General features: G+C 44.4%; 2 protein-coding genes across 5 annotated transcripts in view; one reads left to right on the forward strand and one right to left on the reverse strand.

The window, feature by feature from the left end:
• The window catches only part of RBM25 (RNA binding motif protein 25), a 33,973-nt gene extending 30,940 nt beyond the window's left edge, over positions 1-3,033 (reverse strand). For 3 of the 4 annotated variants that reach the window (XM_032692279.1, XM_032692278.1, XM_032692277.1), the window contains exon 1: positions 2,733-3,033. In XM_032692279.1, coding sequence (XP_032548170.1) covers positions 2,733-3,014 — 282 coding nt within the window. In that variant the 5' untranslated portion in view covers positions 3,015-3,033. Of the gene's footprint in view, positions 1-2,352; positions 2,370-2,732 lie in introns of those variants that run through there. The other variant, XM_032692280.1, reaches the window with a different exon arrangement.
• Positions 3,034-8,536: 5,503 nt separating this feature from the next.
• ZFYVE1 (zinc finger FYVE-type containing 1) overlaps positions 8,537-14,732 on the forward strand; it is a 28,789-nt gene continuing 22,593 nt past the window's right edge. Inside the window, exons 1-3 of the mRNA XM_032689712.1 lie at positions 8,537-8,927; positions 9,547-9,768; positions 9,907-10,444. Of these exons, the coding sequence (XP_032545603.1) occupies positions 9,947-10,444 (498 nt within the window). The 5' untranslated portion in view covers positions 8,537-8,927; positions 9,547-9,768; positions 9,907-9,946. The remainder of the gene's footprint in view (positions 8,928-9,546; positions 9,769-9,906; positions 10,445-14,732) is intronic.

The following is a 14,732-nucleotide window of genomic DNA, read 5'->3' on the forward strand; positions in this document are numbered from 1 at the left end:
AACTCACAATTACTATGAAACAGGGGTCAACATCATTCAGACATTGCTGCCCTGTTCTTCTTCATTATCTCTGACTCCCAAAAGTTCCAATAAAAGGGGACTGAGATTGTACTGGTCTGGCTGCACTGTTAATGTAGTAATTTCTTCTTAAACCATAATATTCTTTAAGTCTTCTGTTTTATTGACTGACTTTACTTCTTAAATAAAGGAGTGAAGAGACATGTCATAAACAGAATGTTAAGTTTAATAAAAATCACTGCTAACTAATGTATTTTAAACTGACAACTTTATCTCAGGGCAGCATAATTCTACCAGCGTCACAGGGTTAATATTCTAAGGATATTCTTCCTTAAAAACTTGCAAAACATATTCACCACTTTCAAAACAGTTAAGTTCCCCATGAAATACACAGTTACAATACTTACTGCTGTTATACTAAACAAAGTTAAAATTAACTGTAAAAACCCTCAAGTCTTAATGCATAAACAAACTTCATATGTTATAAGAATACATAACGAAGTATAAAAGCATTGACAGTATGGCTGATACAGTTTGATTTCACTTTATCCGATTTTACTTCAATATTTTCACAAAATGTCTGTGCAGGGTGGCCCCACAAATAAGGGAGTAGTAAGCGCAAAACTCACTTGAAATGTTGTTGTTTTGTTTTTTTTTTTTAAATGAACTACAGTCCAGCTTTGATTAAGCTATTAACATTTGGATTATTCCAAGAGTGCCTGCTAAAATCCACATCTATGGTAACTGTGTAACACTATGTTATTTAGTAACACACTAAAGAGCCGTTACACCAAGACATTTGATTGGTATGTCCATATTACTACGTTTCATTGAAATATCCCTACAGAAAGACTTTCACACATAAAAATGTTTTTAATGATTTTTAAGAATTAGAGTAATTGCTATTAAGAATTGTACAATGTTTTCACATTTGATTCTAATGTCAATACCCAGAGAGCAACAGAGAGTGAATAATCACTTCCTCTAATGTATGACAAAGTATTTTACCCATTTTGTGTCATGAAAGGTGCAGCTGAGCAACAAAAGCATTTTCAGAAGCAACTGGCAAAAACATATGCCATAAACCAATCTTTTACAGTCGGTACTATCAAATAAACTTTTGCATCAGTCTCTATGTGATATGCAGATATTTAAGCCACTTAAAAATAGTCTCCTAGTTTGTCAGTCAATGTTTATATTACTGCTTGTCACCAAAAAAAAAGCTCCCTAAAAGAAAAATCATCTATTTCAAGCCAACTGGTTTTCTCAGTGAAAATGACCGCTTTCTCAGACCCTACAGTCTTCTCCAAAATTGCCTGCAAGCTAAGTAAGGATTAAATGTTAAACACAACAGACACAGGGAGAGATAAAACATATTATGGATTTCCTCAGTATACATATATTTCTGAAAAAAAACCCAAACCCTCGTATTTGCTCAAGCTCATTTTTCAGAGGTGATCTAGAAAGTATTCAGGAACTGCCACGGGATAGTAGCATCCCAAACTGTTATTATGAAGCAACACAAGAAGCAACATGTTTATCCAAACCAAAGGCTCAGTCCAAACGCCCTTTACCTAGGATCCATTACGTATGTCATCAGTACTTTAAGATATTTGATTTAGGTCCTAGTTCTGTGTCTCTGCACCCATACAAAGCCTCATTCAGTCAAATAAATGACTCTCCATTCTAACTTGGCTATTAACTCTTCCCAAAACATAAACCTGGCTGTGGCATTATGTTTATGTGAATGGGCACTCAGAGGCAGAGAAGCAAAGAAATGGGAAGCACTCTGTACAATGCCACTCCTTTACTGGGAAAGTAAGAAACAGTCCTGTTCTTCCTTCTAATTTGCTGTGGACCACCTCCATAAATGCTAATGCAATACCTGAAGCAATGATTTTCTGCCACACAAAAAAAAAATAGTAAAAATCCGTGGGCTTGCATTTTAATTGGAATGGAAGGAGAACTATCCAACTTTGAAATTTCGCTTCCAGTAAGCCCGTTTAAGAACTACTATTGGAAAAAAAAAAAAGTTAGCTGTGTTCAGGACGTTCCTCAGGTTTAAACAAAACCCTACTTTCCTTCAGGTAGACAAAGGTCTTCTTCTACAGTGGAAAAACACATAATGAGAAAAACATGCAGTGCGCACATACAAATGTTACTGACATGGATGAATCACTCTTGATTCCTTTATGCACGAGCTGCTAACACGTGTTTTAAGAACACCCCCCGCGTCCACACTAAGGACAATAACTTCTCTGTCGCGATACCGTCGAAAACCGTTCCATCGCGTGAGCCGTTTCCCCACCGCGGAAAAGTAAAAATCCCACTCACAGCCGAAGGCGGCCCGGCCGGAGTAGGGAACGGCGAGGGGCGCCGGCAAAGCTCAGCGCAGGGCCTGATCCCGGGCCTGCGATGGGCTCCCCCCAACGGCCCCCGCGGGGCCGCTCCCGCCCCGCCCGCCGTGGCCGGCTCCGGGCCGGCGGAAGGAACTCCCACGCGTCCCAGCGGCAGAGGAAGGAACGGGCCCCGCAGGCACCGCCCCGAGGCCGCTCGCCCGTTCCACGCCCCGACCAGGCCCGAGCCGCCTCCCCAGCGAGCGCCCGCCGCGGCCGAGCGGCCCCGGCCGCGCCTCCGCCCAGCGGGCGGCCGAGGCGCCACCGCCGCGTGCCCTCCGGCCCTCCCTCATGCCCCTGCATCCCGCCGCCTCTTACCCCTCGCTGCGGAGCGGGATCCGCGGGATGGCGCGGGAGGCGCTGGGCCGGCTGAGGCCCCGCTAGGCCGCGAACACACCGCGCCGAGCCGCTGCCGCCGCGCCGCGCGGGGTCATGTGACCCGCCCCTTCCGCCAGAGGTCCGGCATGCACCGCGCCGCGCCACCACAGAGGCGGCTGTGCCAGAGCGCCCTCCCGCGCGCCCAGGCTGTAACGCGGCCGACCGTAGAGCGGCGGAGAATAAAAGGATGGGGGAGGGAAAGGGCAGGCGGGTGGCTGCCATCTTTGGTGCGGCCAGGCGGAGCGGGGCTGTGACTCGGCCCCGAGCTCCGCCATGTTGAGGTCAAGCGGCGCCACTCGCGGCTGGGGCGGCTGGAGGCCCTCGAAAGCCTCGGGAAAGCCGCCGGCTGTGGGTGTCAAAGACTCCACGCCTTTCTACCCGTCCTACTGGACCACTTGGCCAGGCTGAGCTGCGACCCGATTGTGACGGGCTGCACCGCAGGCACAGCTGCGTGGTAAATACTCCTCTTGCTTTTAAGCAGGCTGTTAATACGGAGAGAACACGTGTTTTAGCCGTGTTCAGCAAATTTTAAGGGCCTAGAAAGCTACAACGAAAAGAAGTCTTACAGCTAGTAGATGTAAAGATACAGAATGACAGAATAGCTTGGGTTGAAAAGGAACTTAAAGGTCATCTAGTCCTGCAATGAGCCGGGACATTTTCAACTAGATCACATTGCTCAGAGCCCCATCCCAATCTGACCTTGAATGTTTCCAGGGATGCAGCATCCACCACCTCTCTGGACAACCTGGGTCGCTGTCTCACCACCCTCACTGTGAAAAGAAAACGCAGAAAGAATCGTGCCTTGCAGAATTTACCACCTAAGGGGTCTTTCTGCTGTGCCTTTTGCAACTGGACATGCCCATCTCATATTGGCCTTTTTAGCCACCAGCGCGCTTGTGACAAACGTGGGTAGAGACCTTTCCCTAATCTTCGTTCCTGAAGTCCAGCCATGATGAGTCTAAAGGTACCCTCCTTTAAAACCATTGTCCTATTGCTGCAGGCCTTACTAAAAAGCATGTCCCCATCTTTCTTGCACCCTTTAGGTACTGGAAGGCTGCAATAACTTCTCCCTGCATCCTTCTCTTCTCCAGACTGAACAGCCCCAGTTTTCTTAGCCTTTCTTCATAGAAGAAGTGCTCCAGCCTTCTGATCATTTTTGTGGCCCTCCTCTGGACTTGCTGCAACAGGTCAATGTCTTTCTTGTACTGGGACCCCAGAGCTGGATGCAGAACTGCAGGTGGAGCCAGAGCAGAGTAGAGGGGCAGAATCCCTTCCCTCAGCCTGCTGGCCACACCGCCTTTGGTGCAGCTCAGGATATGGTTGGCTTTCATGGAAGGCTCTACCTGCTGAAAAAAGCTAAGGATTTACAGAGCAAGAGGAGCAAACACCAGTGTCTTAAGCAGCTGTAAGCTCATCAGAAAGATGTCACTGTGCAGTTGGGCCTAGCCATGGTCTACAACTGTTGTTTTCCCTCACCTACTTCCAGCATATAGACTACAATAAAAGACAATTTAAAATTTACAATTTCCCTCCACATTACATGTGAGACAGTAATTGCTGGAGTCACACCAGTGATGGCAAGGATTTGCAAAAGGAAAGAGGAAGTGACTGTGAATGAAAGGAAGGCAATCTCACAGATGATTATGAGGTAGACCACGAAATAAACATATGTGCATAAAGCTGTTTAAAAAATCTGTATTACATTTTCCCCTGTTCAGTAGTGCTCAGAAGACTAGAGTTGAATGACAAAATCTCTTCCACGTGTAATGGCAAGAAAAACATTTGAAGCAGACTGACTTCTTCAGTACAAAGCAGATTAAAACTATCTGGCTAATGTCATACATGCTACTGAACAGTCAACAACTGAGCTAGAACTAAGGTCCTGTTCATCACCTTGCACTACAAGATGATGATGTGTAAGGGTAAATATTCTAGCAGTAGCATATTTAGGAAATACTGCAAGTTTGAATGCAATTCCTTCCCCCAATCAGAAACCACCTTTTTACTTTCTATTAATTACAGCTTATTCCAAGCAGCCTGCATATCTCCCTTTAACTAACACAAACTTAATAACTGCAATACTGACTACTATTAATATTGAAAATCATTTATAAGCATATCTAGAAAAACCAAGGAAAAGAGAAAGGGCATAATGAAAATCTTCAGTCTTCTGTTTCTATGCTCTTGTCTCAGACTGAAACTTTTGCCTGCTTGAAAAAGAAATGTGAAACACAAACTCACTTGCACTGCTGTAATAAGCTTGTATTTACAGGAAACATTGCAAAGGCTTTCCTAGTGTACATGTTCATCTGTTTTGTTTAGCCGAGTAGCCTCCAGGATCCTTCCTAATCAAGGAAGAACAGCATCAGAAGCACCCAGCAAATGTAGCTACTTTCACATCTCTCCCCTTTCTGCTATAAAATTTTGGAATTACCTACCACTAAACCTATCCATGTTATCTTTTTACCCTTCAGTTATGAAACTGAGATCCCTTTCCAGAGACTGACTGCACTTTACTTTATTCAGTTCCTTGCTGCAAACTTGTGCTGGTTTAAAGGTAAACCAGCAGGGGAAATGAACTCAACCCAAAAGAGAGATTATAAGTCAGAATAACAATTTAATAAAATAATACAATAAGTGTGATTATACAGACAAACAATTGGTTTTAACCCACAAAACACAAATGTATAACCCAGCACCCTGGGGCATGAACAGAGTGGTGTTCTTTGGGCCCCCTGAGTCCAAAGTAAAAGGAGAGGGGAAAAACTGTTGTTGAGAGTGCTGTTGCAGTCTGGTCAAGAGTGATGGTTGCAGTCTGGTTGAAAGGTGGTGGTTGCAGTTCAGTCGAGAGTGGTGGTCTGCAGTTTGATTGAGAGCGGTGATCTTCCTCTGGATCCCACGAGTGGTTCCAAAAGTTCCAAGACTCCAAGATTATATGTATCTTCCAGTTCAGGCAGGAATGCCCAGTACTTGCCTCAGGGCGGGGAGTTCCACAAAGGGTGTGAGGACAGGAGGCACCCTCCTCTCTCCCAGGCCTCTTAACACCCAGTTTATAGCCTGAGGAGTCAGGCTGCTCTGGGCAGAGGGTGTAAATGCTCTATTGAGAACAGTTTCTGGGAAATGGCATGGAAGGCTATAGAATACACAGTTCTGGGTTACACCCATACAGCCATAAACTGGTCCCAGCTGTTCTAACTAGGACAAAACTCCAGAGTTTCATGCTCAAGCCAATGAAGAAGAGTGCAGTATATGGCTTTTAGTATTGAGGCCAAAATGAAAAGAGGTGCTTTTTATGTCTACAAATTGTTTTGCATTTCAAGCATCAGAGATCATCCCAAACATGTTAAGCAGCACCTCAGGGTACAGGGGTCATGTTGTTTCTAGACTATGCATTTTAAACATTTTATATATATATATATATATATATATATATATATATATATATATATATATATATATATATATGCGCCTTTCAACATTATAAATGTTTTCTGGGTGAACAGTTCACAGTTCCAGAATGGTGTGTGAAAAGGATCTGCCACAGTGGAGAAGGATAGTGTCTTTATAACACTGTGACTAATCACTTGGATCTTTATTGCCTATCTGCTTTAATCAGTGCAGGTTTCTCTCTCTTCAGCATATGCTATGTTACGCTAATGGAAATCAGTAAAATTTGTTTTCAAGGAACAGACGGAGTTGATTTTTGACATATAACAAAACCAAATCTATGGTTATAAGGAGGGCAATTAAAAAGAGAAATTAAATCTACTCTTCCTATTCCAGGAGGAGCAGTGCTGCAGTTTTACTAAGAGAGAGAAGTAGGAAACAGTGGTGATGAAGGTTTAGGCTTTATGCAGAAAGTAATAACTACTTTGTACATTTTGTAATATTTTCAACAGAGCAGTCTTCAGGTGTACTTTTTTAACACCACAAAATTAATAATCACATTCTTCTTTTCTTCCTCATACTCTTTAATAACTCCCTCTATCACATTACGAGTCTAAATAGAGCCACTTAGAGGAGTATCCCTTAGATGCCAGACTCAGTGATTGCAATCCTTGGCTCCTTGTGAATAGCACTGTGAGATTAAAAAGTTTCTATCTCATATGTATTCATTATATACACTTTTTAGGATTTTTTTCACTCTAAAGACATTTAGTTCAGCAATACTGTATTCCATAGATGTCAGTCTATTTTGTTAATCTTTTAGTTTAATCTTTTATGCATAATACTGAGTGAAAATACATTATCATAACAGTATAGAAGAGAACAGAGAAGAGAGTTACTGTGCCAACCTTCATTCATCATCACTAAACTGCATAGGAGAGAAATAGTTAAATCATGTAGATGCCTACACAAATATATATAGTAGAATCTAGTAAAACAAGAGTACTTAGAGCATGGTGCTTATATGGTTGTGCCAAGGTTGTGGGTTTGGTCCCTGTATGGGCCAGAGTTGGACTCAATAGTTCTGGGTCCCTTCCAACTCAGAATATTCTGTGAATACATTCACAGAATACAGAATATTCTGTGAATATTCTGTGATACTTCAGCAATACACTTGAATTCTGAGAGGGCATCAGTCACTCCTAGCGTTAGGAACTTCACCAGTGCCTCATTTTTGTGGTAATTGGACCTGCTGACTTAGTTTTGTGAAATGACAGTAGTTCAACTTAGAAAAGGTAAACTTGCAACCACTGCCTTCTACATGGATATCCAGTTATGTAATTTGTCTCCCTCTTGAAATTATTTGTCTATAACCAAAGCAGGGGACCAAAGAAGGGGCACTTTATAGCTGCCTGTCAGTGGTTATCAACATGAAAAGTCCACTGAAGGGAAACGGCCCATGTCCTTCCTCTGGTGAGGTAACCATTAGCATTTGATCCAAGCATCCAGCCAAAAATTCTTGCTACTTTAGAAGAGAAATTCCCTGTGCACTGGCTATACTACAACAAAAATACTGCTGCATATTATCTAAATCATATACTTTCATATACATGTACAGCCAATGAGAAAATAACTCATAATTTTCTTGTAGCATCATACCTATTCCAGCCAGTACCATGAGCCAAAAGCTCACTGGAGCCATTACTGGCCAAGGTTATTTCCTCACCGTGCAGTTCCATTGGCCATTTCTGTCTGGCATCCACAACCCATTTCCACAGCTCCAGTTTGTGATTGTGAATCTGCCATTTTTTGGCAGGTGTGTGCCTCTATTTCAGATGTGCATTCTTTTCCAGCTAAATAAATGGCAGCAGTTCACCCATTGATTGAGGCTACTGTCACGGAAAAATATAAAAAAAGGTCGCAATGACAGTGGCCGGTGGCTCTCCTTGTCTCCCATGAGAGCTGGGCGCCAAGTGGACACCGTGATCTATTCATCTGCCAAACCTGGAGGCCTGGGAGCAGCCGCTTGGTTGTTCTCCATGCAGTGGCAGTAAAGAGCTTCGCTCTCAAACCCTGCTGGGGCCTATTTACACTCCTCCGGCGCAGCTCCTCGAAGGACCCAGACAGGTGCGAGGCGAAGATGGAAAACAAAACGAGGGGAGCAGAAAACCCCGAGGCCATGGAAAGGGCCGGAGGTACCGCCTGCCCACCGCGGGCACTGCATCGACGGCAACCGCGGCGGGGCCGGGGCGCTGCGGCCCCCCGACTACAGCTCCCGGCGTGCCAGCGCCGCCCCGCCTCCTGCCGCCGCCTTCCCGTCTCCGCGGTGAGAAAATAACCCCGAAGTTCCCCGCGATCAGCTGATCCCGGCTGACAACGAGGGGAGCTGGCGGAGGGGGCGCGGGTCCTGCCCGGCCCTGCCCTGCTCAGTCCCCCCGGGCGCCCCGACTGCATGGTCGGCCCCTGGGGGAGGAGAACCGGGACACCCCCCCCGGGCGCGGAGGGGACGGGGGGGAGGAGGAAGCGGCGGCCGGGACCCGAGTCCTTAGTCACCGGGTGCCGGCGGGAGGAAGGGGAAGAAAGGTGGCCGCCGGCTTGTAAACAATAGCCCGGCTCGCGGCGCCCCGCGCCGCGCCGCCTTTGTTCGCAGCCCCGCCGCGGCTCCACGCCCGCTGCCGCCGCTCGGCGGGAGGAACCCGGGGGCTCCCTCGCTGCCCCCGGCCGGCGCGGCGCCGAGCGCAGCCCCAGGTAGGCGCGGGCGGGGGGAGGCGCCGGCCGGCACCGCCGTTACGTAACCGCGGGCGGGTCGCGGGGTCCGCCCGGCGCCCCCGGGGGCGGCCGAGCCACAAGTGCGGCCGCCGCGGGGCAGCGCCCGCCAGGCGCCGGGGCTGCGGGGCCGGCCGGCAGAGGGGGTCATCCTGGAGCGAGGGGCGTCCGCGCTGGCTGGAGGAGGGGAGGCGGCCCAGGGCCGGTGCCCCGCGCGGCCCGGAGGCAGCAGGTCTAGACAAAGGCGGCGGCGGGGTGCGCAGGCTGCCCTCGGCGGGCGCTGGGCTCGGGGCTCTGGCTCTGGCAACTTGGGGCGCTGAGGAAGAGGGAGAAAATCCGTCTTCTGACAAGCCTGGCCGCGGTAGCAATCGTTTTCCAGCGTTACTAGAAGGAGCGCACGAAGAGAGCGGATTTTTGTTTATCTGGCGAAGCACATCAGGAAATTCCCAGCAAATAAATACTGTGAACTCTCTGAAGGAGGAGCTTAGCTGTGGAGTGAAAGCAGAGAATTTTCTAGTCTTGACACGGTCCTTTTGTGTGTGTGTGTGTACATATATATGCACTTGTGTATTTCTGATACCTTTTTTGTCTCTGTCAGCAGCTGTTTCCCTCCGATCTCTACTTCAGGGAAATACTTGCTGTACCTGCTGAAGTGCACCAGACTGGGTTTTGTTTTTCTCAACGCTGAAAGTATATGAGACAGCTAAGCAGAGAAAGAATGTACACTGGCATTTGGGTATAGTAATACATGAAACCAGCCCGCTGTTTATTTTGGACAAAGAAAACTTCATTAACACTTAAAAAGACTCTTCCTGTGAGGCAGGTCAGTGTTTGAAGCTTACAGAAACATATATATTAATTATTTAAAATTAAGTACAGACAACACTCCTCTTGTGTTTCTTTCCTTTATGAAAATACTAAATTTGCAACTGACTTTTACACATATCATTGTTTGAAACAGAAACAAGGAGGGAAAAACATTGCTTTAAAGAAATCTGAAGATGAGTGCCCACACGCAAACTGCAGAGAAGGGACAGAACACGACACTCCTGTGCCAGGAAAGCTATGTTTGCAGTGGGACAGATGAAGCAATCTTTGAGTGTGACGAGTGCAGGAGCCTACAGTGCCAGCGTTGTGAAGAAGAGCTGCATCAGCCAGAAAGGTTACGGAACCACGAACGGACCCGTATAAGACCCGGCCATGTCCCGTACTGTGACTCCTGCAAAGGTGCCAATGGGAACATAATGCATGCCAGTATGACGGGCTCGAGGCAAGTAGCGGCAGTGAGGTGCCAGGTGTGCAAAATCAACCTCTGTGTGGAGTGTCAGAAGAGAACACATGCTGGGGGGAACAGAAGGAAGCACCCTGTCACTGTGTACCATGCTGGCAAAGCCCAAGAACAGGAAGAGGAGGAGGGGATGGATGAGGAGACCAAGAGAAGGAAGATGACAGAGAAAGTAGTGAGTTTCCTCTTAGTGGATGAAACTGAGGAGATTCAGGTAAGAACTGTGGTTTGTTTGAACAGGCAATATCCTTTAGTCTCAATCTAACAGGCTGCTGTGATGCATCATTAGTATGTGAAGTGTAACTGGCAGCAGTGGTAGCAAAACAATGGCCAGTTAAGTGCCTTGGAACATCTTGGACTAAGAAGACATAGCACCTTGGAGTGAGTGGCCTTGCTTATGAGTTCCTCAAAAGGTCAAGTTCGTTAAAACTTTAGGTGTGGCAAGGGCCTCTTCTAAGAGGCTTGGTAAGCAAAGCTGGTGGAAGAATTGACTGTACTGAGACACACACAATTAAGATAAGAGGTGTTTGTGCAGGATGCTGATCATTCCTGAACAGAATTGTATGGACAGTATGGCAGTATATCCTGCAAATGGGAGTACTGGTAGCCAATCTCCTACCATATAACTAGGAGAGGGCACTGTACCAAGCAGTGCTAATGCAAGACTAAAGCTCCTTGCTGTCCTTCTTTAGTACCAGTAAATCTATCTGATTTTTAGAAATAGAACAAAGTAGAAATAAGTGTCCCAAGTGTGCCATCCAAGTCCTACAGATATCATGGTTAAGCTATACTGCTTGTCACAAATACTGTTACATGTTAGTCTTTTGGTGAAAGAGGGGGAAATTGCCAGCAATTTGGGGTAGGCCTGCTGATAAAAATGATAGAAACTATTTGACTAGGAACAGCTGCTCATGAGGCACTATTTTAGAGTTTCTGGAGTTCAATATATGCAGCTAAAGAACTCTTCTGTTGGCCTCTACATTTGGTGAGCATAAGCACTTTACAAGGTAAAAATAATTTATAAATATAAAAGCAGCAACATGTGAAAGTCATGGAGCAGGTTAATTACACAAGTGAAAATTCAACTTTGTCTTCTGGCTTCCAGTTTGCATTTTTTATGTTAAACCTTGTTCAGGAGGCACCGAAAGAAAATGTATAGTCACCTGAAGATTCCATATCTGGTTGCTCTAATTTAACATATTCATGGTAGCATCAGTAAAAAGAATTGTGATGATACTGTGATTGTTGGTATTGTAGTTATTTGTATCCCTCTTAGTCAATGTGCCAATCATGCATTGCAAGGAAATATGACTTAAGTATCTCATAGCTATTCTATACTATAGAAGAGTGTGTGTATGTGTGTGTGTGTGTGTGTATATATATATGTACGCAGTAATTATACCATAGTATAGAATAGTTGCAAAATACTTGGGTCACATTTTTTATCCATTCAGGTGTACTGATTGCCAACTCACATGGCTTTTGAAGGGGGAAGGGAGGAAAGGATGACAGTCCTTGTGGTGCACTGACATAGAAAACACACTTTGAGGGACACTAGTGACTGTAAACTGAGTGCTTGAGTTTTAGGTGTAGTAGCAGTCCTAAGTTTGTGTATTTCTAAGCCCTGAGCAAACCCACATTTCCTTGTAATGTATGACAGATGCAACTATTACTCTAAGATGCAGACTTTTCAATAATCCTTATCTAGCCACTAGAGCAAGCTCTGAAATGCCTTGGAACAGGGCTGTCTTGGAAAGCTGCTCACAAACTGTGACAACTGTCGTTGTACCGGTTTAAGTTATATTTATACTCATGAATCTGTAAGCCTTATTGAGGTAGACCTTTGGCTGCCTCTTGCAAGCAAGTGCATTTGCTATTTAAATGTCATGGGCAATAAAGCCAACTTCCTTATTTGGACAGCAGTGGTCCTTTATCAGATCATAGCAATTTGGTCAGAACAGGGTTGGGTTGAAAAAGCCCTCCAAAAATGATCTCGTACCACTATCAAGATGTTGAATCTGAGCTCTTCCATCTGGAGTGATCTTTTCTTCCTCACAGCTGAATACTTATGTGACATCTCACAGCCAGTGTCAAAGGAGTTTGAGAGTTTTCAATTAAAATATTTTCTGGCAACTGGAATTTGAAGAGTGCTTGCTATTGTAGTAATGTTTCTGCTAGTGAACATGAGGATCTTTTTTTAGAGAGGCCTGTCAGATGACTAGCTAGCTTTGAAGACATCTTGTGTGGCATCTTTTGCTCTTGATAATACTGATCAGCCAATTTAGCTATATTACATATATATATAAATATATATATATAAAACTTATTTTGTGCTTGTCATTATTTGGGGAGAAATCATTAGAATATTCTTTATTTAAACCAACTTTTTGTCCAAAAATGCCAAAATATTAATAACTTGAAATGTGGAGGTTCAGAGTTTGAGGGTGTGTGTCTCTTTAAGCTTGAGTAGAAAAATAAGGATTTATTAGAATTATGGAGTCTAGTTATCTTTAACTGTCTTGTGTAATGACCTTTGGAACTTGAAAATTGTTGCATTAGTTAGGAAATAAGACAGGAAAGTGCTGATTTGCTATCAATGTTAGATTCTACCATAGCAATGTTAAAAGTTACCAAAAAATACAAAATTAGGCAGAACTAGTTATGCTGCTGAACAAACATGATGGATTGAGATAATTACAGGTGTATACTTGTTTACAAACCTCTAACTTGACAGTGGTTCAGTGAGATGGGGACAAAAGGCCAAAAGATTTCTTTTTTAGTTTTCTTTGGAACTTGGAGTTGTTAAGCTCAAGCAGTTATGTTTCACCTCACTGTTCCTGTTGGCTTCTTGGAGGTGGTAGCTCTGAAACCAAAGAACATTTATAGCATGTAAGCAAATGCCTGATCTGGTTCTAGATCCAGAAGCACTGTGGATTAATCCTTAAGGAGCTGTACCTGAGCATATTCATTTAGCTGAGAGGTGGAAATTCTGAGCTTGGGCTCAGCACTACACTGATACAACTATGATAATTCTGAGATCTGCATAACTGTCTTTGTGCCATGTTGGACAGGTGTGTTGTCCTGCTCAAAGCTTTTTGTGCTTTGCAGACATAACTATAAGCTCAGAAAACTGAGGACTTCTTGTGCTTGTTCAAATCCATTTAGTCAGGAAAGGTCCCATTTTAGACCACCACTTGTTTGTAGAGAACTGATGGTAGCTAAAGTTTGTGTCTGTGAAATACAAACTTCTCTATCATGTTCAGCACTATATCTGAGCTCCTCAAAAAGAGGTTGACTATCTCATGGTAAGAAAATGCTGTTAGGGGTTAAATCCAAGTTCGCACTGCAAGTCTGTGGAAGAACAGAGAGAGAGGTTGTTCCTCATGGAGTCCTGCCCCAGCTGTCTCACACACCACGCAGTGAGTGCAGTGCTTTGTGGCTCTTGTGAGTTAGACCCCAGTCATCTTGACATACGTGACAAATTTTTTCTTCATTCTTCCCGGGGTTGTTGCCCCTCATAAGACCCTATTGACTTCTATCAGAAAACAAAACTATTTTACAAATTGGCATCACCTGCAGTTTAGACCCTATTCTAGGTGCTTTTTCTCAAGCTGTATTATGCAGTTTCTCTTTACACGGTATTAAACTTTTGACCTTTTCTATCACATATTGAAAGTTGAGGCTTCAATCAAATTGTTCTTGATAACTGCAGCATCTGTTTGTTAATGGGCTTTGACATAGTCTATCTTCTTTGCTCACTCTACTGAGAATGATATTGTGGAGATTACTTCCTCAGTCAATTGCTTTGGTATTGTCACTGCTGTCCTTACATCTTCCACATCTCCTCTTTGCTTTGTTAGACTCAAACTCTGTGCCTTCTTTTTTTATGTGTGTAAATCCCCCAACTGAATCTCCTAATCTGCTCTATCAAGATGTCAGCTTTTCTTTCTTGTCTCTAACTTGCTGGATTCTCAAACAAGCATTATTGTGCTGTCACTATTGCTGCCCCTTGCACACAGGAGACAGAACTTACAGAATCAATTAACTGATATTTTTTGAAACTCCCCTGTATTTGTGGATCTATTAAGAAAACCACAGTGAAATACAACAATAAAAACATGACTCAGGTTAGGATACTTGGTTCAAGTGCTGATACTGTCTCACTGTCCCATGTCACCTGCATCTGTCTTTGTCTCTTGTACTTACGTTTATGCAGTTTCTGGAACAGTATCCATTTTTGCTTTGTATTTATACAACACACTTGCAATAGAGCTCTTTAGCATAAAGCAGGGAGTTATGTATCTGTTGTACCGTGAACTTTATTTACTACTACTTCTGAGGCAGGGGAGAAGTGCTTAACAATGCATAACAACAACTTGATATTTTTATCTTGGGGAACAGACATTGGGAGTTCTTACCACAGGATCAGAACTTAGTTGTAGTGTCACTAGTGGCTTCTACGATAACAGTTTGTCCAAAGCCCTAATTAAGGACTCAGCCCA

The sequence above is a fragment of the Chiroxiphia lanceolata genome, chromosome 6 (genome assembly GCF_009829145.1).
Source record: "Chiroxiphia lanceolata isolate bChiLan1 chromosome 6, bChiLan1.pri, whole genome shotgun sequence".
NCBI classification, from domain to species: Eukaryota; Metazoa; Chordata; class Aves; order Passeriformes; family Pipridae; genus Chiroxiphia; species Chiroxiphia lanceolata.